We start from the raw sequence: 24112 nt of genomic DNA on the forward strand, positions 1-24112 counted from the left end.
GCCAGCTCATGATCAACTTTTCTCAAATTACCTTTGCAATTTTTCATTAGGATGAGCACTAACATTTTCAAATGAAGATGTTGCAAAATACTTTCCCAGCATCGACCAGGTGCCTATGTCAGTGAATTTGAAAACCACCTTCATGGTTTATCTCTAATGACTTTTTTGCTGCTCGTGCGCAGTTTACAACCGTAAACAGGCTTATTTCAAACTACATTTGCGGAAATATGTTTTTGATAGACACTGCGTATATCAATCGTACCGTCTGAGAAATCAGCTGATAGCGAATGAGGGAAATTCCCTTCTCTGTACTGAACTTTGTCGCGAGAGGGGGACAAACATCTGTCAATATGCTTTGCACAAAAAAGGGACAGTTGTTGCCGTCGGAGGTCTAGCCTATCACCGGTAAGAGTCTTTTTCTCTCTTTGATTTTAACTTTCTTATCAATGTCAGTTCAGGTTAATTTTGAATTTGGCCGTATTGATTTAGACTCTAGATCTGAATCTAAGTTACAGTTATCTTTGCAAGGAGGGGACTATGTCTAATGTTTTATCGATCCAAGACACCAAGGCTCAAGCCTTGCAAGCAGAGCAAAGGCAGTGGCAGTGCCTCCGCGCAAATGCCCTTTCGCCCCGCACCCATCCAACGGACCCAGCAAGCCCCAGGGGCCAGGGCTACAGCTCCGTCGCCAAGCTGAGCTGTGGAGCTTCGTGGGCACTAGGCCAGGCCTGCCCTGGGCCTTGATTTTCCTGGTTAACTTCGCCTCGGTTAGTTCCCCATGCATAGTTCTACAGTAGAGGCGCACGGCCAATATGGGAGACTCTCTCCAATAGGGGAGACAATCTCCCACATTGGAGACTTGCTTTGCAAAAGGACAAAAGAAACAACACCAACAAAAGCATGATTTTTTCCACCCAAAATTTTGTCTCACTGAGGTCAGAAGCCCATTTGTTCTGTGTGTGATTGACAACAAAAATCCTTGTCAAAACAAAAGTAGACGGTGAATTTTTAAAGTAGACGGTGAAAAGGGGTAATTTTTCATGAGGAATCTGCTTATCACATTTTTATTTGCCGCCAAGGTAATCCTTTTGCCGCAAATGTAAACAAAGGAAATTGGTCTCCAAAACTGGAGACTGTCTCTGAAATTGGATACCCAAATTCTTCACAAAAGTCTCTGATATAGGAGATAATCTCCCACATTGGAGACAGTCTCCAATATTGGCCCTGCGCCTCTACTGTTCTAGCCAGATACTAACCCAGGGAGCCCAAGGAGCTCACCGTGCATTTTACTTTTTAGTTAAGTTTAGGGGCCTACTCCAACTTGGACTCCAACTTGGGAGTCCAACCATGTTGTCGGTAAAGCCTGTTTATCGATTAACGTAGAATGTCTATTGTTGCTCTCCTTCAGACAAAATTTGATGTGCTACTTATTTTGACAGGGAGGGGTGGCAGGGGTATCGTTAGACAGGAATAATCGTCGTTTCTTGGGATCTATTCAACAATTTCTGACATTTTACTGTAATCCCCATTCACCGACGGTAAAGTGTTCGTGTGGGCTCCCATTTGTTATAAGCAGTGTATACAGCCACACGCGTGTGTCTTTACCATCCAGCCACACGCGTGTGGTTATATCCAGAACACCTATCTGTGGATACCGCCACACGCCGCCAGTAATAACAGTAAAACACGTAGGTATGTAGGTCTGACCGTCTATATCACGATCAAAATAACTTCATTTCTTCATTAAATTCTTACATTCTAAACCCCTTTGATATCCTTAGATCGTTTCAATTTCATTCTCACCGTCTTCTCTCCTTGCTTTTCTTGTCTTGTTACAAACGGTCGTCTGTTTAACAGCAAATTCTCTTTTTCTACTTGTGTCGATTCTGGCTTCCTTCGCGGTGCAGGTGGCAGACCCATACAGCGTTAGCGCAGCGCAGTAGTATACATACACAGTTTGGGTTTCGTACGTACGCACGTACGTACGCGCACATAGCCTAGAGTCAGTAGAGAATCGACACAAGTAGAAAAAGTGTGGAAATTTGCTATTTAACAGGCGGCCTTTTGTAACAAGACAAGAAAAGCAAGGAAAGGAGACGGTGAGAATGAAATTGAAACGATTTAAAGAAATCAAAGGGGTAAGAATTTAATGAAGAAATGAGGTTATTTTGATCGTGATATAGACGGTCAGACCTACATACGTTATTACTGGCGGCGTGTGGCGGTATCCACAGATAGGTGTTCTGGATATAACCACACGCGTGTGGCTGGATGGTAAAGACACACGCATGTGGCTGTATACACTGCCTTTGTTATAGGCCACACGCGTGTGTCTTTACCATCCAGCCACACGCGTGTGGTTATATCCAGAACACCTATCTGTGGATACCGCCACACGCCGCCAGTAATAACAGTAAAACACGTATGTAGGTCTGACCGTCTATATCACGATCAAAATAACCTCATTTCTTCATTAAATTCTTACATTCTAAACCCCTTTGATATCCTTAGATCGTTTCAATTTCATTCTCACCGTCTTCTCTCCTTGCTTTTCTTGTCTTGTTACAAACGGTCGTCTGTTTAACAGCAAATTCTCTTTTTCTACTTGTGTCGATTCTGGCTTCCTTCGCGGTGGCAGACCCATACAGCGTTAGCGCAGCGCAGTAGTAGACATGCATACACAGTAAACCCAAACTGTGTATGTCTACTACTGCGCTGCGCTAACGCTGTATGGGTCTGCCACCGCGAAGGAAGCCAGAATCGACACAAGTAGAAAAAGAGAATTTGCTGTTAAACAGACGACCGTTTGTAACAAGACAAGAAAAGCAAGGAGAGAAGACGGTGAGAATGAAATTGAAACGATCTAAGGATATCAAAGGGGTTTAGAATGTAAGAATTTAACGAAGAAATGAGGTTATTTTTATCATGATATACCGTAGACGGTCAGACCTACTTACGTGTTTTACTGTTATTACTGGCGGCGTGTGGCGGTATCCACAGATAGGTGTTCTGGATATAACCACACGTGTGTGGCTGGATGGTAAAGACACACGCGTGTGGCTGTATACACTGCCTTTGTTATAACACCAGCACTTTTGTCCGACCAGAGTCCAAAGTTTGGGGTTATATAACACATCGAGGTTACAATCTAAGGATATGTAAACTACAAATTAAAAATATGTAAGTATTCAATTTTAAAATACTTTAAACGATATAGATGAAAATGCATGAAAATTATACTTTACCGATGTTTAGTTGGGAAAAGCACAGCTAAATCGATCCAAATAAGGCAGCCCAACTATGAAATATTTACAAACGAACGGAGAGGGCGTCAACAATTTACGAATGTGATATCGATATTGCATTCCACCAGCAGACCTCCAAGGCAATAATACGATACGATACACTACACGAAGACAAACGATAATAGTTATAATCGCGATATATCGAGACATTAACGATAATGACGTCATTCAAGATGGCAACTTGCAAGAAAAACCGTCAGGTCAGGAGAAAATGTCTTAGATGACAGATTCCTCAATCATCCAGTCGATTTTTTTTTCAATAACTCTGGTCCAAGGTATGCAATTACTTATATTTCCCTGATAATTAAACTAGAAATTTCGCTCAAAAAAACAGTTTTAAATCGCGATCTGTAATGCTAGTTCACAATACGTTGTCTGTAGCCCACGGGCCCCTAACTCTTCAGTCTATGTATGGTGAGTGGAGCCAACGTAGTTCAGCGGAACAACCAAAATACAGAGACTGAAGCTTTTGGTCTAGGGTATCGTATACAGCAAAAAATTCCATGGAAACACACAAGAATTGAAAATCACTCAAAGTCATACTTCATATCAAAGGCAATCTTCTTCCAATGGCATGCTCCTATCCAGTCTATTCTTAAATCTATCACTTAGCAAAGAAAAAGCACATCAAGACGCGAATATCTTTTCTCTGGCTTTAAGGAATGACCACATGTTTTACCACCCTGTCTCAGACAGAAAAGCTCAGAACTTGTATCATAGTAACCATGATGCAGATATTTGTACACGTCAATCATGTCACCTCTTTTATGTCTGTGACTGAGCGATGGCAATTTCAGGAGGCGAAGATGTTCAGAGTATGATAGGTGCTTAATACCTGGGATCAATTTGGTAGCTCTACGTTGGACACTCTCTAACCGCCTCTGCTCACCTACATGTAGCTTATACGGTGACCACGCATCCTGGCCATACTCTACTTTAAGATTGGGCGAATAATACCCCTAAACAAAAGCTTAATATAGAGGTCTTATCCAAATGTACAAAAGTTCTTCTTATAAAGCAGTCTATTAGACTTTGACACCACTTTTTAGAAATGTGCTCCTTGAAAGAAAGACGTGAGTCTACCTGAGCTCCTAAATCTCTCACTCTCACATTCACTTTGAACAACCGATTGCGAACCTTTGGTCATAATACGATACTCAGAGTCAGGCCTACTTCTTCCAATCTTCAAAAAGTACATTTATCTGGGTGAAAACGTAGCTGCCACTTCTCAGCCCAGGCCTCAAGCTCAGTCAAATCATCTTGCATAAATTTACTCATACTCACAGGACTAGGGTAGATTGTGGTCACAATAACTTGGAAAAAAAAATTGTGAAAACTGAAGTTATGTGCTGACTTACCACGATTATAATTTATATGGATGAAGGTCTATCGTGTGTCAGTATCGTGACATCGAGGCACAGACTGGAACCTCAAAAAAACGAAAAGTTCTGTCGCGATACCTCTCATAATTCTTTCAAAATTCATCACAAAATGGCCGATTGAGAATTGGGTAGAAGAAGGATGTTCAGAGTGAGGAGTTTGAACAGTTTAATAGTGAAGAGATTTATTTTTGGAAGGTGTGAAGGGCACTTGCCCTGACATCTCAATGATGACAACACCAGAATTATTTCAAAGTGTGCAAGTTGGTACAATAGAGTGATAAAGTCTATTTCTGTCAGTGTCAAGGATATGCCACGCTGAGTCTTCATCTGGCTCTGCGGTACCTCCTCCATCAATATTGATGGAGGGGGTACCACAGAACCAGACAAAGTCTCATCGGAGCATATCCCTGACAGAAATAGACTTATTTATGAGTCTAGTAAAATTGCAACTAAGTTTACATGTACATGTAGGCCTACATTGTAAGTGTAAGAAACTATTAAAGTCTAAGAATTGAATAAAAAAAAACATTCTGAAATTATTTTTCATCTCAGACCAAATTCTACTTTTTTATGTTAACCTTAGTAGGGGTCTCAGTTGCAGAGCAGAGCCCCCAGGCCTGGGTGTAGATCTATGATAATGATAACATAATTGACGAGATCTAAATGTCAATGACAGGTTGAAAAACCTTAAAAAAAATTAAATTAAAGCTTTTTAAAGGGGAAGTTCACCCTGACAAAAAGTTTATTGTAAAAATAGCAGAAAAATTAATGAAAAATATTGCCGAAGGTTTGAGAAAATTTCGTCAAATAACTAAAAAGTTATTAGAATTTCAATTATTTGATTTGTGACATCATATATGCGAGCAGCATTCCTACATAGCGAATGGTAAAAAATCAGTGAAATGTCATTTTCTCAGAAAATTGAAAATGGTTTTCACTGTAACTTTTGTATATCAATAGATAAATCGTTTCACACCCGATCATGAAAAGAAAACAAAATTAAGTCATCAGGAACCATACAAAATTTGAAATTTATGCATTTTATATTACATAACACATGGGACAGCTGCTCGTTTATGACGTCACAAAATCACAAATCCAAAACTTTGAACTCTAATAACTTTCTTACTCTTTAGCGGATTTTCCTCAAACCTTCACCAATATTTTTACTATTTTTTCTGCTATTTTTACAAGAGAGTTTTCTTCAGGGTGAACTTTCCCTTTGAAAGACAATTGTGAACAAAGAGAAATGTTGATATACCTAGTAATAATATGCAATTTTTTATATAGCACTTAATACAAATGTTTCTAAGTGCTGCATACTATTACCCCAGCTTTAGCACGGCTACCCTGATCAGGCGCATCGAGCATTCAAAGAATTCCTTCCTACTGGGTACCCATTTACTACACCTGGGTCGAGGGTGGCAAATGTAGATAAAAGCCTTGCCAAAGGAAGCTACTGCTGTGATTGGATTTGAACCCCGGACCTTGTGGTTAACAGTCCGAAGACTTATCCACTGAGCCAAAGCACCTCTAGAGATTAAAACTTAACCTTGTCATGAATCATGGTGGCAAATAACATTGCCCTTGAGGCTTTTTCAAGGAATTACAAAATTTATTGAGCGAGTGGCGAAAAGATAAAACTGTTAAGGCACGCATGCACACTTATGTAATCAAGTAATTAATTGGAATGGTGACTGCTGAAATGGACTGGAGCCACTTCCAGTGACCTGTGGATATCATGCATGTCCATGGTGTTTCAAAAGGCACATCCTCAACACATATTTTCAAAGATCTGAAAACACACCTCTTAAAGGACAAGTCCACCCCAGCAAAAAGTTGATTTGAATAAAAAGAAAAAAATCCAATAAGCATAACACTGAAAATTTCATCAGAATTGGATGTGAAATAAGAAAGTTATGACATTTTAAAGTTTTGCTTAATCTAACAAAACAGTTATATTTCCTGGTCGGTATGCAAATGAGGAAACTGATGATATTCTAATTTTCACCTCATTGTCAAGTAAAACAACAATTAATTTCTTCCTGAACATGTGGAATTAGCATTGTTAATGGTTCAGTCAAGTTGGTTCTTATTGTCAAATCTGTAAAAAATGAAATATTGTATAATTCAAACAATAGAAAATAAAAGAAATAGTGAGTGATGGACATCATCGACCGACTCGTCGGCATGTCACTGAGTTGTGCATATCACTGTTTTGTGAAAAATAAGGGAAACTTTAAAATTCTACATCCGATTCTGATAAAATTTTCAGCGTTCTGCTCGTTTGATTTTTCTCTATTTTTTCAAATCAACTTTTTTCTGGGGTGGACTTGACCTTTAATAACAAGAAGGCCTATAGAAGTGTAAAACCCTACCCCTTTTTAGCCTGTCGGAGATTGAATGATTTTGCCTCACGCTTTCCAATCCCATACTCCAGCCTGCATATATGTGGGCTCGGACTCCGATTCAACAGGTAATGAACCACACCCTTTAACAAAGTATTGGATACGAAACCTTACTCTTAACAAGTTTTCCCATATAGTTCTGTGCATCTTGAAATAGAGAGCTTTTATACCTGTTTTCTTGACACGCTTGATATCCACTTGTCAATGGAAGTGACCCCCTCAAAAATCTCTTTGAGCTGCCAATTCAATTCAATTCAATCTTTTATTGCAACCGTATTGTATTTTTTACAAGGTTGGATTACATTGTACATATAAAAATGGTTGACAATAATACATTTCATCTTTCATAGATACTGTAGATTATTACTTAAAATGAAAAACCCTGTTTATTAAAAAGTATACACTTTTTCAAAAACACATCTAAAGGAAGGATATTATAACATAGGAAATAGTAATCTAAGGTGTTAAATGAGAAATACATAGGGGAAGGCGGGGTAAGTTGTGACAGTTTTTGCTTTTTGCATGTTAGAATTGATATGATTAATAATCTTGTCGAAACAAGTACCTTGCCTTGAAATTTAATTCTTCTGAAATATTTTCCACCTATATATAACTTTCTATCCCCACACTAAAAGTCATCGTGACCTTTGAAAAAAACGATGTCAAATGGCTCAACTTGCCCCATATATGGGGTAAGTTTGAGCCACCTTCTGGGGTTAGTTGAGCCACAAAAACTATGTACAAAATGTATGAGGGGAGAACCAGCATGTCAATTTTTTGTTCAAAGTCTTTTCACTTGCTAATTCTCTATAAATACTAACATCCTTTAAAAGGAAAAGAGCAGTCACGTAACTTTGCTCCTTTCAGCCAGCATTTCAATCGATTTTTATGGTTTGTTTGTTTTTTTAAGATACATTACCATAGGATTTACCATGGCTCAACTTGCCCCATGCTGTTTGGCTCAACTTACCCCAGTCCGAACTTAGTGCAATAACTTTGTATCCACACATTTATTATGCATCCATCATATAAAAGACTATGACAAAAATGAAGATCCATATCTGGACTAATAATGTTGTTATCATGTCTTTATTAATATTATATTTAAAGACGTGTGTGTTCATAAAGCACTTATCTATTTCACACTCTTTTTTACTTTTTTGGCTGAAATTCATATTTTTACCTCTAAAAAACTACTTATTGTTTCAAAGTTGAAAACAATGTGGTGGGGTTAGGGGTTATGCAGTGGGTCATCAATACATGACACCACCACAATGTCTGACTCATTCATTATTGGCCTGGGGCTGGTGGCTCAACTTGCCCCTATGCTCAACTTACCCTGCCTTCCCCTACTGTATGTTAGGTCCATGATGTTATCAAATGTCAACAACATGCTATTCAAAAGAGGTGGACTGGCAAAGTGAGTACTATTATCTTTCCTCTTTGAAGCCCATGAAGGAGTAATTTTCATGCTCAGCAATAATACCACAAAAAGTTACAACTCGCACCCTAAGATGTCACTCTTATCTATTCTTAGCTGACATTTTTAAATATCACATTCACCTAGATATTTGCCACAATGCCGACAAAGTTCTCAATAAAAATTTATCACCATCAGTTTAGTCTTTGAATCCAAGCATTTTAAGGAGTCATCATCATCATATGATCTGATATCTGGTAGATCAAGAAAAAAGTGGAACAGATTTTCTCATACAAACATTTAGCCTACATGACCTTGCCAACTATTTACATGTACATGTACGTTCATGTACAGTTTGTTGTGTACAAACATCGTAAGCTTTTATCGTTCATGTCAGTTTGTTGTGTACAAACATCGTAAGCTTTTATCGGCATCTCAATATGAAAAGGCTATTATTTGATCATTGATAATAATCTTTATTACTCTCAGTGAAGGCAAATATTCTAAAGTCAATGCATTGGGAGTAGAGTATCAATTTCAGGGGGGGGGGTACATGTATATGCTGTGTGGTGTCCTTGACAGTGTGTCTTTGAACCTGATCTAGGTCAGTGATAAAGACTTTCAGAAGGTATTGTAAACATTCCATACAAGGTAGTTGTAGGCCTTCATGTGTACAACTAGTCAAAAAATAATAATATATTTTATGGATAATCATATAATCAAATTTTTACATAGTACCTGTATGTAGATTTAGCATTTGTACATGTAGTTAGATTTTGTTAATTTCCGTTCAACAAAATAAACAAATATAATCAAAGTAAAAGTACATATATAACAATATAGACAGTTCAATAAAATTTTACAACAAATGTAAGATAAATCAACTGGACTGAGGGACTTGCCAAGAAAAGCAATGCTTTAAGTATAAAAGGCAAGTCCCTATTAAAACTTAGTTTCAATACTAATTAACAAAGCAATGTTTTCTACATAGTAATAGTCTTTTTGCAAATAAATTAACCTAACCTATCAAATTATTGTAAAAGCTAAATTCTTATTTTCAATCTGATTTTTATAAAAATGTTCAGTGTTAGACTTGCTTGGTTTTTCAAGGGTTGACTTGGCCTTTGTTCATGCACATCCTAGCTCATATTTTAATTCCGGTTTCGTTTAAGTCCCTTGAAAGCCAAAAATCCAGGGGGGGGTGGCACGGTCATTTGAAAATTAACACCATGCTCTCATCGGATAAAATAACCTTCCGTCTCTGTCTATTGCTGGACCATAAAAAACAAACCCCTATTATGCTGTTTGTATTGGCATAGTACTTATAGTATACACAGTTAATGATTCAAGGCTTTTTTCAAGCCCCTCTGTTCAGCAGTGAGGCCTAGGCTATTTCTTTTTGTCAGCTTTAAGTCCTCCTTTTTCTTTCTAGAGGAGCATTCCTACTGTAACAGGGTTTTTATTAAAGCGAGAAGGGAGGGGAGAAAAGAGGGATAGCTGGCATATGCACATCATAGGATTGATACATACATTGTAATTTTTAAAAAGTGGGCGATTCCAGCGTCATGGACAATACACTTGGACCAACTTTTCCGCTTTAAGTGGTATATTTAGATCACTTCTGAACTCTGCAGTTTTAGATAAACTTGTTAATTGATTATTGTAGCTAGAGCTAAATTCTACCTCTCATTAATTTTTGATGGGATTCCATATCGCTAATCATTAGGACAGGAGTTATGCAAATGAGCGTCATGGTCATTTCGCAGAAAAAAACACGTTTTGCACTCTTATAAAGTTCAACTAAAAAACTCTCTGAATTTAGGGTTCATTTTAATTGCAATGCAGCAGAGTATTACTGGTTAGAGTTAACTCTACAAGAATGTTACAACCAAATTTTTATATAGTATTTTCCACAACTTAGGCAGATCACTCATAAGGACATCATGAACATTACACTCCAATTACTAATAGTCTCTTCTACATTTAACTTTTTGCCAGCTTAAATGATGCTATGTTGTCCCTTGGCAATTCTATGTGATGCAATTATATGTCTTAAAAGTAAAAGCAGTATTAATCCATTGTATTTTACATATTATGACATCATATCCTTTATTTAGCAGCAAGATTTTCTCTGTCGTTCAGATTGGAATTACTGATAGAACAAAAGAGATGAAAAGAATACTTGACAATTTGTAAAACTTACGAAGACTTGTCTCCATGTGGACATTTATTTAAACTGATAGAAAGATACTTTACTTGTTGATAGGGCTATAGATCATACAGAATGACAAAATTACATGTATTTTCTTCTTGAACCATTTATTACGTAATCCTCTACATTGGATAGAGAAGTTAGAAAGCAAAGCTGATCGACTTGGTCAGCTGAATGGTTTCATGATATTTGCTCCGGGGACGATTGCTCTGACGGAAAATCTGCACATTAAGCCAACAAAAAAACCTAACCTCCAAAACTAAATTATTCTGAACCAAAAACACTATTATAATTCAAACTCTAATCCTATGCCTTCTGAGATATCAAGACCAGGGCAAATGTCGCAGGAGGAAAATTTTGTGTCATCACCAGTATTGGGGCCGTAGGTTTACGTGAACTTGTTCAAGACTCAAGACTTTCGGGGGTAAGTTGTCAAAGTTATGAGCATGGATATATGTACATGTATAGTCCAAGAAAAGTTAAAGGGTTGAGTAGCGAACGAGGCGTGCGATCTGAACCGCTAGGTCAGCAACCCCAAGTCGCTTGCGTACTCACTACTTTATTTCGCAGAGGTCAAGGGGATGCAAGTTCTGATCCATGACAATAGCTCCTGCGACAATTGCTCCACTGTAAATTCCTCACACTAATGGAACGATCAATTTCAACCATGGATTTAACATACCCTTCTTAACCCTATCTAGGCGGGGGGGGGCCTCGGAGGCCCCCCCTCGACGAATCGCGCGATATTTTCGCCGTGCAAAATTTTTTGACCGCGTTGCTCACTGACTTTTTACTTTCAAGTCTTGCGCAACTTTTGAGACCAATTTTCCGAAATTACGCAACATTATGTAAGTGGATGTCAGACCGAAAATTGCTCAAAAACGTGATTTCGTGTACAAAGTCAATGCAAATTGTGTTTTCAACCAAAATTCATAAATGAATGATTATTTTTAGTTTTTTTAGTCTCAATGTATTCATTTTATGCTTTTTATGATCACAGAAGAGTCCCCAACAAATTTCATTGAAAAAACAATGAAAAACAAAAGGTAAAAAAAACAAAGAAATACATAAGAAATTGCAAAAAACAATATAATACATAAGAAAATGATTTGATATCACAATTTTTTTTCATGTACACTTGCTAAGGACACCACAAAGAGTTTCTAAGTTTAAACTTAAACCTAACATGAAACCACATTGCTGCCCTTACCCTAGCCCTATATTTAAATATATTGTAAGTTTGACAAATACCAATGTAGGGTCGGCAGCTATATACATGTACCCACTGACTAAGGAAATCCTAATCCAGGGTTGTCTTCTTTTTTGAAATGTTGCTTGGCAACAAGAAGCAACAACATATAACCCTAAACAATGGTTCCCACTCCCAATTAGGCAAAGAGGATTTAATCGGTACTTGGTGCTGTTGGGACACCATGCCCTCGTAACATTAAATGTTGTGATCAATCGTGTTACTGATATATATGATTTATTTTATTGAGTATTTTATTATTGTTATTATTATTTATTTGGCAAAATGAAAGTTACATAAAGAGTGCATACAATTTAAATATTAAAGAGTGCACAATAGGAATTGAAATTAACCACTAAAATGCCAGGGGCAGAAATAGTTAACTGAATTACTGTGGCAATATGCCTTCTGCCCCACTTCCAGTGGTTATAAACATATACTGTACACATAATACATGTACATAAAATGTTAAGATCTGTCTAACTTTGGAAAAAAACACCAAACTTCTTAAACAATATTATAAATGAATTAATTATGAAAATATATATAACTATAAAGTCCAAGGTATAAAGTGCAGAATAAACATGCAAATTAAATTAGGAATTCAGCCACTAATCTGTACCATATTCTGGTAGGCCTATGTAATACACATGATCAAACAAAAAATAAGCAGCACGATCGATTGCTGAGACTTACATGTATTTTAGGGGCGCAGGATATCCAGGATAATATTTTATCATCATTTGTTGTTTAACAGTTGTCAGATCCAACCACTGACTTTCCTTGAATTTGATTGGCTTATAAACAGACTTTTCCTGAGAAAACATCTGATGGGTCCTTTCATAAGACTCTTCCCAGGATATAATAATGAAATTCTATATGAAAGAAGTTATTATCAGGGGCCATGGAAGGGGGGGGGGCTGAAGCCACACCAGCCCCACTTCTTTTTCCTTACAGTGTACTATAATAGCGTAAACATTGTGATTTTTTGCATGGTCAGCCCAGTCCCCGCCCCTCTTTCGGACCTGATCCGCAGCCCCTGAATATTTATAATGAATATGCAATATTGCTAATTGCAATAACAACTTGAAGTTGATTCAAAAGGAAAAAATGCTTTTTATCAAAATTGAAAAGCAGAAAGTGGCTTCCAGAAGTGGGGGAAAATATTCTATGAAGTCATGATAGTTCAGAAGATAAATTAATTCATGTTCCTAAAACCAAGCGATCTGAATGATCAATCAATTTTTGTGGAACACGATTTGAACTAATGCTCTGGCCATGGGCCAGCTGCATGATATGACTCCAAAGTGCTGTGTCATTGCACATGCTATTGTTTGATTAGTCTGGTAGAGGATTGTGTGTTATGTCAATACAAATATAGTCTACAACCTCAGACTCTCATTTGACACTCTCAATATCAATATCTAAAGGATTGTTCAAAGCCTTGATTATAATATCATTCACATCTTAATGATGTGTGCCTTTAAATCCCAAATAAATAACAACAACAACATTGGTTATTAAAGTATTGAGTGTGTTGTAGTCTCCTCTGGCATACAAATTTATGTTTTTCAAATTCTGACACGGGTGTTTGTGACTGTATATTTCTGACCAATTACATTACCTGAGCCTGGTTGGGAGACTAATAGCTTTCTGGTTTTCGTTGCTTATCAGTTTACATTTCTATCAGTAGAATGTAAGAATAACTACAAATAGTAGATGTCTTGGAAATTTGATCACAATGTCTTGAAAATTACATCACAGTTAGATCGATACAGGTTATTGAGTTATGATGCAGCATTTTTGGGACAGATTGCAGTGGTGCTGACCATTTTAATGGTGTGAATCGTGATTTATGTGCTCATAATTTTGTTTTTATCTGTTTTCTCAAGGATTCAAGTCTGTATAAAGAGAACCAGTCGAACGATGACTTGTTTCCTGTGATTATCTTCCACTGTAAACACATCCACCGTAGAACCTGCGAATTCAACAGGATTGAAAAGGAGACAAGAGAGAGGAGTGACAATGTCTGGTAGGCGGCTCGCCCCGATTCTGCAAAGATGCCTCTCGACCGCACTCGCATCCGAAGCGACATCAGCCCAGCCCTTCTGCATCCATCAACAGAGACTGGTGCGAAAGACTTCATGTTCAAACTCCATGCATTTACCACACAGAAAGTTCACAAGAGCCTCCACACTATGCAAAGCAAAGTCCACCGACCAACAGCAGAAGGCAGTCCTGCACCAACTTGAACTGCCGGATTTTGGACTAGACCTGAAATTCAAAGGACTGGAAACAGACTTTCCCTGCCTGTCAAAAACGTAAGTAGGTTGCGGGTGATTTAGTAATAAACAAACATTAAATCGCAGCATTTTTTCTCGAGAATCAGTAAATGAAATTTGTTTTGAAAAATGTTTCTGCACACTTACCTAATATGATGAACAGTTCATGCACACATTTGCAGGAAGACTTTGAGATTTCAGTATTGGCAAAACCAAGTTGCATAGAAAACAATAATACTGCTATCAGGGGGTGTTTCTATTGTATGACAAGTCGCACTTACCGGTAAATACCTACATGTAGTTGCGTGTGGTATACTAAAGGCATGACCGAATAGGTCAGATCTTGGCAAGAGGACACGCACTACTGAGAACTAATCATTAAGATAGCGCGTTACATATCATGTACACATAAATTGCAACTCTAAGTCATAACTTAATATTTATGAAACACCCCCATCTGTAAGAAAGGGATGCCTTATTAGCTTTTTGTTTGTATTCTTTGAAAAAAATTCTTACTGATGTTGAAATGAGAGTGGGTTTGACTGTTATACAAATCACCATACTGCACTTCACCACCATGTATTGTTTTATGCCATTTGGGAATGATGCACTGATATAATTGGTCTCAAATCAAAATCGAATATTTCCTCCTTACTACTTAAATGTAACATTATTCAATGATTGTGATATTCATATCTTAAAAGGGTTTCCTTTTTTTCTGTGATGCACTGTGTATCAGATGGTAGGGGTGTTGGAGGGGTGTTACAGGGGCGGGGCAGGGGTGGAGCATGGGAAGGACATGGCAAAACTGTGACAGGTAAACACAGAGGGTAAGGTCCCATTTTGTGATGCCTAGTTCATATCCTGAAGGTACATGTATTGCTTAACATTTTGCAATCGGCCATTTGCATGTAAAGTTGTGTAGGGGTTTTACTTTTTTATTTTTTTTCTCATTACTTTTTAATTCAAAAGTACTTGGTTTCTATATTGATAAGCACAGGCACCCCTTTTGTTGAAAAGTATGGAATATGAATTCTTTTGATGGTACTTTGTAGATGCAGCACTGATTTTTTTTTTCAAGATGTTAATAAAAAACACGGAAGAAAAAAAAAGTTTTATTCTTTTTCTATTTCTATTTGTTTATTTAATTTATTCATATGTACTTTTTTATTTATTTATAAATCATTTTCTATTTATGTATTTATCTTGTTTTTACATTCTTAATGCCTTTATTATTGTATTATCTTTTCTTTTTATATCTATATTTATTTATTAATTAATTTTTTCGGGGGGGGGGGGGGGGGGGGGGTATTGCCATCATTACCTCCCGTACATGTTCCTGTATGTGTATTATGCTACAGAATTATTACCCTGTCCTAAGCAGACATGTACATGTAGCTGCCTAAAATTGTCTGTTCTTGACAATATGTTTTTTTTTATATTTGTTTATATTGTTCTTCAATCAAAGAATAGCACATTGATTATTACAAATTCCTTTTCAGACCTGATTCTGGTCCAGATCCTGCTTACGAAAAGATAGTCTCGGGCTACCAGAACTTTCATTACAATGAGCCCTATGCCCTGAAATACAATGGCTGTGTGCTTCCGGAGCTGAATATTGCCTACGAGACTTGGGGAAAGCCTAACAGGGACATGAGCAACGTGGTTTTAGTGTTCACCGGCCTTTCAAGTAGCTCTCATGCCAGAAGTCACCCGGTAAGACTAGTCTCCAACTGTTTGCGTAATATAAGGCAAAAATTAAAAGAAGTATAGTTTCTTACCTTCATCTGCATCATGTGATGTAGCCTAAGAAAAAGATTGTATTTATAAACTCAACATCATAATTGTTAATATTTCTCAATTGGCTCTCTCTTTTTTTTTAGATAAGCAGTTTTCAGCAGCTTCTTTTTGCCATTGTTAATATTATTGCGTAAATTCTTATTTTTATAGCAAATTTAATGTTCTGACGTTTGGCTTTGTAAAAGGGCTTGGCAGCCAATCAGAGTTCAGGGTACTATAATGGTAATTCATAATGGCATAGTTTGTGCAACAAGACTAGGTCATATTGATGTGGATAATATTAATAATAATATAGGTATATTTACGCAGGGAAGCCACTTCAGTTCTGAAAACTGTTCTCCCTTCGGACCCTGTTATTGCTATTACCCCAGCTTAAGCTGGGCTTCCTAGGCACTCAAGCATTCCAGCAATTTCTTCCTACCGGGTACCCATTCACCTCGCCTGGGTCGAGTGCAGCACAATGTGGATAAATTTCTTGCTGAAGGAAATTACGCCATGGCTTGGATTCGAACGCACAACCCTCTGTTTCAAAGTCAGAAGAGTAATCCTCTGGGTCACAATGCTACAACAATATGTGTATAACAATGGTGAATAATAAATAATTGTAAAATTCCATCCAGAGTGATAGATTCCTCCTTAAAATTACACGGTACTTGCAAGAATTCGGCATTCTTTTATTTATATTTGTATTCATTTTGTTTATTTATAATTATATTTTTACAGTTAAATACAGCCCCAGGATGGTGGGAGAAGTTCATTGGACCTGGGTGCGCCATAGACACAGACAAATACTTTGTCATCTGTGGCAATCATATAGGGGGCTGCTATGGTACTACGTAAGTAACAAACCTTTTTTTTAGTGGTCAAGTCCACCCCAGAAAAATGTTGATTTGAATAAATAGAGTAAAATCAAGCTAGCATAACACTGGATGTAAAATAAAAAAGTTATGACATTTAAAGTTCCGCTTATTTCACAGAAGACAGTGATATGTACAACTCAGTGACATGCAAATGAGACAGACGATGGTGTCCCTCACTCACTATTTCTTTGTTTTTTATCGTTTGAATTATACAAAATATCATTTTTTACAGATTTGACAAGGTCCAACTTGGTTGAACCATATAGTATTAAACAATACTAGTTCCACATGCTCAAGGAGGAATTAATCGTTGTTTCACTTGACAAAGATGAGAAAATTTCGTTTAATATAATACAAAAGAAATAGTGAGTGGATGACATCATCAGTCTCCTCATTTGCATACTGACCAGGGTGTGCATTTATCTGTTTTGTGAAATTAAGTAAAACTTTAAAATGTCATAACTTTTTTTTTATTTTACATCCGATTTCGATGAAATTTTCAGTGTTATGAATGTTGGATTTTCTCTTTTTATTAAAATCATTTTTTTGTTAGGATGGACTTGTCCTTTAAAGGTCAAGTTCACCTGGCAATACTTTCTTTTTTTTTTAAATAGCAGAAAAATGATAACCATTGGAAAGAGATGAGGAAAATCGATCAAATATTAAAAGAGTTATTAGAATTGTTTTTGTTTTAATTGTTTGAATTTTGACATCATATGCGCGCAGCTTTCCCGTGTCTTGTAGTAAAAAATCAAAAAGATGTTGTTTTCTGACAAAATTGTGATATTATTTTTATTGTACATCCAGTATATCAGTATATATGTTTTTTATTATTTTTCTGGTATTTTTACAACAAATGTAATACTTCAGGGAAACTTTCCATTTAATAGTGCTCATGAGTTTTGAAATTTCTAGGCCATTTGATATTCAGATGCAAGTTCTTATTTATTTGTTTAAAAAAAAATGTCATATATCTGTAATGTTTCATGGTATAAATGCCATTCGCTTTGACAAAATAGAAACTGTATATTTTATGTGTGATCACAACAACACTTCTGCCAAATAAGCATGTAACACTATTAGCATACAAATATGTATATTATATATACAAAGATTATGTAGAGGTCGGTACAAGTACATGTACCAGCAGTATACACCACAGCTGGGGTATGGAAACTCTCATTACTCAAAAAAAAATAGAGGATAGCCTTGGTAAAGCTTGATTTTGAAATTATAAAATAACAAGCATTTTTGTGTGGTTGTGTGTGAGTACCAGCAGTATACAATGCCGCTAGGGTATGAAAAACCTCGTACCTCAAAGTTAAAAAAGAAAAATTTAGGTTAGCTCCGATAGAGCTTGATTTTAGAGTTACAGTATATCATAAATTAGCAATTTTTTTTTATTTTTTGCAAAGATTTTATAGAAAAAGTTCTCTTTAGGAATTAGGAGACTATTCTCAGACATTATGCGGTTCCTGCCATAAAAATGCAGCTTTTTTGTGCTGCCCTAAAAAAAAAGAGGTACTGTACAAGCAGTTTTAACACCTCAGCAATGACATAATTAACATTAATGTGTTGCAGGATCTTTTTGTTGCAGGGATCTTTTTTTTGGGGGGGAGTGGGTAGCCACTTCGTTATATTTTTTCAAACAAGTTATGTGCTTGATGTTTTTAGTATGTGTTTTATTGGTTTTATAATCACATTATTTACATATGATTGGTTACAGTTAATGGGAAAAAATAAGGTAATAGTAGCAGTAGTAATAACTGGCATGAAAAAAGGTAAGTAACAAGAAGATCATACACTTCAAAGAAAAGGAAAAAAAGATCAGCTTGCCTGGTCTAAGGTCCTGATTGATTGCAGGTCGGTGCAGAGTAAAAGCTCAGTGTTGGGTGTTAATATGTTTAGGATTTTGCTTCTCTGCTAGATAATATGTGCTTGGTTTTTGTTTTTAATATTTCATTTTTGTTTTTTTTTTTCAGGGGACCTTCATCAACTAATCCCATCACCGGACAGCCTTACGGCACAACCTTTCCTATTATTAGCGTTGAGGATATGGTGAAAGTACAGTATCTTCTCCTTGATCACTTGGGGATAGAGAAGGTGAAAAGCAATGATATTTCATTTATGGGATTACTTTAGGGAAATGTTCTGTATATATGTACTGAGAAATCTTGCTTTAGGATAGTTCAAAAGTTAATCACATGAAGATATTTAGTCTCTCCAACATCACTCTCGGTGGTGGAACGTAATGGGGGATTTCAAGTTCAGTGTTGACCTTTTTGGTGTTGGTGTTAGGTTAATTTTTGCAAGATTATAACACCAAACATGAAATGAAGATGGTCCCCAAAAGTCACTCACAAGTTGTTGAGGTGTCAATAGAGTGTAATCTGGATCAGGTGGGTGTTTCATAAAGCTTTTCGTAAGATAAGAACAACTTTAAGAACGACTGGTGATCATGTCTTTTGGTAAATGGTATACACCATAGGCGATGGTTTAGCGCGTAAGAAAGGATCACCAGTCGTTCTTAAAGTCACTCTTAACTTACGAACAGCTTTATGAAACTGGATCAGTTTTACAAACACAGATTAGGTGTAGGAGATAGGGGAAGCAATCCAAATTTCAACACCAACACTAACACCAAGGCCAACACTGGACTTGAAATCACCCAATGTGTTCCAGTGATCACTTCAGCCCATAGAGTCATAAAGCATAATAAAACATTATTTGGAATACACTCGAAATAGAAGTACATCCGCACTCACCTCTTTTCTTCCATATTTCTGTAGTGATGGTAGAATTCCACTGTGATGTCACACTTTTAAGGGAAATTAAATGGTGTGTACATGTAATAATGGAAAGAGCCCTTCAAATATTTTATTCCATTTTTTTTTTCTCAAATTTTCTCCACTGACGTTAAAATTCCTTTGTGACACCACAATAACAATGAGGAAAAAGTTATGGTGTTGCAAAAGAATGTTAGAACAAGAAAACATCTTCAAATAGCGTCCAAAGACTCCTTTATCATTTTAATCAATAATGAATATTTGGCGATTTAGTAGTAACATGACAAACATTCTTCTTTCTGAGAATGCTTTAGATGACGGTCACATTGATGCTGTTGAAGAAAGGAGTGTGCATGTTTGATGTATTTGTTTCTTGAATTCATGTCTTAAATTTGTTCAAACTTTAAAGTCTTTTGTCCTCTGCAGTATCCTTACACATTTTGGTTTTTGATACAATTGCATTGTTTCTTTTTCCTTTATATTTACATGTTGATTTTTGTCAAAAGTGATTGCTTTTCTTCATATTTATGTATTAATGTGTTTTTTTAATGGAAAGTGGTTTACAAACTTGAAACAAAGATCCCTCTCTTTAATAGTTCAGTGATGTCACTAGCATTTAAGTCCATTGATACCATACAATGATGCTAATAAAGAGGGGAATTTTTATCCTGACATGCCAGTGCCACTTACACCCATGTGAGACTCAATGATTTTAGTGTAACAAATGTTTTCCATAGACTCAAGCAGGGGCGGATCCAGGATTTTCCAGGGGGGGGGGGGCATTTTGTGTAGAAAAAAATTAACAAGTACCCCCCAACAAAAAAGAAAAAAAAGATTATTTATTTTCAGAATAATTTGACAAAAAAAAAGAAAAGTATTCACTACAAAATGGATATCATTTGGTTCCAGGAAAAATTTGACAAGCGGAAAAAAGAAGTCCTCACTTGAGTACGAACGACATATTCCCCTTACAAATATTTGCTATAACTCTCAAAGGAGGGGGGGGAGGGGGCATGAGCCGCACATGTGTGGTCTCAGTCACCAGTGGTCAACCCCCCCCCTCATACAATCATCTATGTCATTAAAATTTTGCACAAAGTGCCAGTCTCCTTTCTATCAAGTCAGGTATTTTCAAATGTACCATTCATGTTCTGTTACTTCCATTCATTATCTGCTATGCTTTCACCTACAACTTTGAGTTCGATTTATTAATGTTTTTTATAAAACGGGTTCAAGGATGCAGCCAATGGTGAGTGCGTATTCAAGTCACGTGTTCATGCTTTAATTATGCGCAACCTTCCAGTCGTGCATTTTTCGTGCAGCACTGTGCATTTTTTGTGCAGCACTATGCAATTTTTGTGCAGCATTAGTTCCAATAGCACGTAAAAATTGATACGCGTTCAGTAAAAGAGGCTGGCTAGGATTTTGATGCGCATACTTAGGCGCGCATAGTAGATACGCCTGTGATGTCATAATAGTCTTGTGATCTCTTCGTCTGTGCGATCGTACACAAGTTGGAGGGATTTGAACAAGATTTCCATGAAAAATTCTTTTTGCCGACCCGTTTTATAAAACAATTAATGAACATTTTTAAGATTTGTGATGTTAGTGACGATGCAAGCAACTCTCGGGCATTCACAATATTATGCAAAAGCACTCGGCGCAAGCGCCTCTTGCTTTCGCATAATTGTAAATACCCTCGAGTGTGCTGCATCGTCATAACACACTCATAAATGTGCATTAATTGTATATTAATACTATGTCATTTATCGTGTTAATTCAAACTTTCCAGCTGCTGCTGTTTTTTCATATGCGACAGTTAACATGTTTGATCGTGAATAAAGACCACTTTTGAATTTGAGCTTGAATTTATGGTAATGAATTGAATTGAATAAATTTACTTTCCCTTTTATACCCAATTTATTCATTTTTTGTTCATTATGTAAAGGTCCACGCTGTTGTAGGTGCTTCGCTTGGAGGTATGTGTTCCATCATGGCTGGTGCTCTTTACCCTCAAAGAATAGGACGGTAAGTCATCTCAGTTCTCCCTTAAAGGCCTAAAGGGGGGGGGCACTTACTTTGACGAGTGGATACCATGCACAACCAAAAAACACGTAGAATGATGTCCTTTTCAAGATAGGGCATGTAGCGTACGTAACGTAATAAGGGTGTCAAAAACACTAAAATAGTGAAAAGAGGGTATCTATTTTGCATCGTAAAGCTACGTGTTCAGGGTTAAATTTGCGAGGGTATAAAAAATTAAGACTAAAATGTTTTATAAATGATGTACGTTTTGCCCGAACAGTCAACACTACGTGTTTAGAGTACGATTTGCGCAAGGTGCGGGAGGTGGGGCTGTACCATGATGTAGCCAGGAAAGGTAAAACCGACGTCAGTGACATAACAATTTAAATATCGCTGTACTTGTTTAGGGGTTCAATTCTGAGAATACTTGCCAATAGTATCGTTTTGTTTCCAATACTTGTTAAGGGTGGGGTTTCACACGCCAATACTTGTTCAGGGGTGCATTTTCAGAATATGGAAAATACGTGTTTAGGGTGCGGCTTTCGAGACCCCATGGTCACGCATGGTATCCATTTGTCAATGGAAGTGGCCCCTCCGGGATTAAAGGTCCACCCCAGAAACAAGTCCATTTGAAGAAATACACCCTGGAAAGAAAAATCAAACTAGCATAATGCTGAAAGTTTTATCAAAATCAGGCGTAAAATAAGAAATTATGAGATTTAAAAGTTTCACTTATTTTTCATAAAGCATTGATATGCACAACTCAGGGACATGCAAATTAGACATTCGATGATGTCCCTCACACACTATTTCTTTTGATTTTTATTGTTTGAATTATACAATATTTCGTTTTTTACAGACTTGATAATTAGGACCAACTTGACTGAACCATATACTATTAAACAAGGCTAATTCAACATGTTCAGGGAGGAATTAATTGTTGTTTCACTTGTTAATGAGGACAATATTTAAAAATTTCATATTTGATATAATAAAATATGAAAGAAATAGTGAGTGGATGAGGTCATCAGTTTCCTCATTTAAATACCAACCAGGATGTGCATGTAACTGTTTTGTGAAATTAAGTGAAATGTCATAACTTTCTTATTTCACATCTGAATTTGATGAAATTTTCTGAGTTATGCTTGTGCGATTTTTCTGTTTTTATTCAAATCAACTTTTTGTATGGATGACTTGTCCTTTAAGTCCGGTGCACACTTTACAATTTGTTGCAGTCCGATTTAAAAAAAAATTATAACATTTGATAGAACATTCCAACCAATAAAATCTTAGTAATCAGAGTTCAGAATAGTTGTAGGACTTCTGAAGCCAAAATTCAGTCTAGTTCGAGCCTCCCTGAAGGAATAAAAGCAAATTGAGGTAAATATCGTAGTGACGTGATCATCAGCTGCGACTTGACGCCGATTTTGACTTGATTCCGAGTCGACCACAGGGCTTGCTTACTCCTAACATTAAGCCGAACTTCAAATTAAATAACTTTAATTAGGTGGTCTGTCATTTATGACAGATCACCTCTTAATTTCGTCAGAATTTTCTTATTATTTTTATTTATTTATTTTTACGGATTTTTCTTGTCGCCAAGTTATTTCAAAATAGACTTGATCAATTTCATTGAATTTCATGTCATCTATAGGATCTGTCATGGACACGTCAAAATAAGCTTTTCAAGGTCATCAGGTCATGATGACGTCATCTAGGCGCCATTTTGTAAAATCACATTATCAATCACATCTCCATTATCAATTATCAAAAATCAATCAAATTTACATCACATCAACTTCAGGTCAAGGGTCATCAGGTCATGTCATCAAAGGTCACCTGGAGGTCACGACGCGCGCGTATGCGCGCGTCAAAATTTTAAAATGCTCAAAATCACTTTTTGACCGAACGAGAGTACGTTTCAGGTCATTCTAAGCATTTCAAAAATTTGCGTGCGCGTTTCCGCGCGTAACGCCATAACGCAACGCAGAAACACCGTTTTTTTTACATCATTTCATTGATAATAAAATTCTGAACAATTTGATACCTTGATCAACCTTCTACGACCATTAATAACGAAATTAACACCCGTTAAAGTTTGCAGCACGTGTGCGCGCGAGCTCTCACTACAGGCCATATATGGGCAAAAACATGCCTATTGTAAATTCACTGTAGCTCTTTAAATAGTCCGTTGACCCCCAATTTTTTTTCATATATCGATAGAGTATGAGTTGTAGATTTGATTTCATGTCACCATTGTCCCTCAATTTGATCATGACGTCATCAAAATGGCGCCTAAACTAAAAATTTCATTTTTTCAAAAATGACGTCATCAAATTTATGCAAATTTGGTTGTAACTTCTCGAATATAGATCGTTTTTCG

The 24112-nt window shown here is 36.7% G+C and overlaps 1 protein-coding gene across 2 annotated transcripts in view; it reads left to right on the top strand.

The window, feature by feature from the left end:
- Window positions 1-333: 333 nt before the first annotated feature.
- LOC121428871 (serine O-succinyltransferase-like) overlaps window positions 334-24112 on the top strand; it is a 37428-nt gene continuing 13649 nt past the window's right edge. The window contains exons 1-6 of one of the 2 annotated variants that reach the window (XM_041625740.1): window positions 334-405; window positions 13869-14297; window positions 15761-15974; window positions 16782-16894; window positions 18901-19021; window positions 21653-21732. In XM_041625740.1, the coding sequence (XP_041481674.1) occupies window positions 14002-14297; window positions 15761-15974; window positions 16782-16894; window positions 18901-19021; window positions 21653-21732 (824 nt within the window). In that variant the 5' untranslated portion in view covers window positions 334-405; window positions 13869-14001. Of the gene's footprint in view, window positions 406-658; window positions 768-13868; window positions 14298-15760; window positions 15975-16781; window positions 16895-18900; window positions 19022-21652; window positions 21733-24112 lie in introns of those variants that run through there. The other variant, XM_041625741.1, reaches the window with a different exon arrangement.

The sequence above is a fragment of the Lytechinus variegatus genome, chromosome 15 (genome assembly GCF_018143015.1).
Source record: "Lytechinus variegatus isolate NC3 chromosome 15, Lvar_3.0, whole genome shotgun sequence".
NCBI lineage: Eukaryota > Metazoa > Echinodermata > Echinoidea > Temnopleuroida > Toxopneustidae > Lytechinus > Lytechinus variegatus.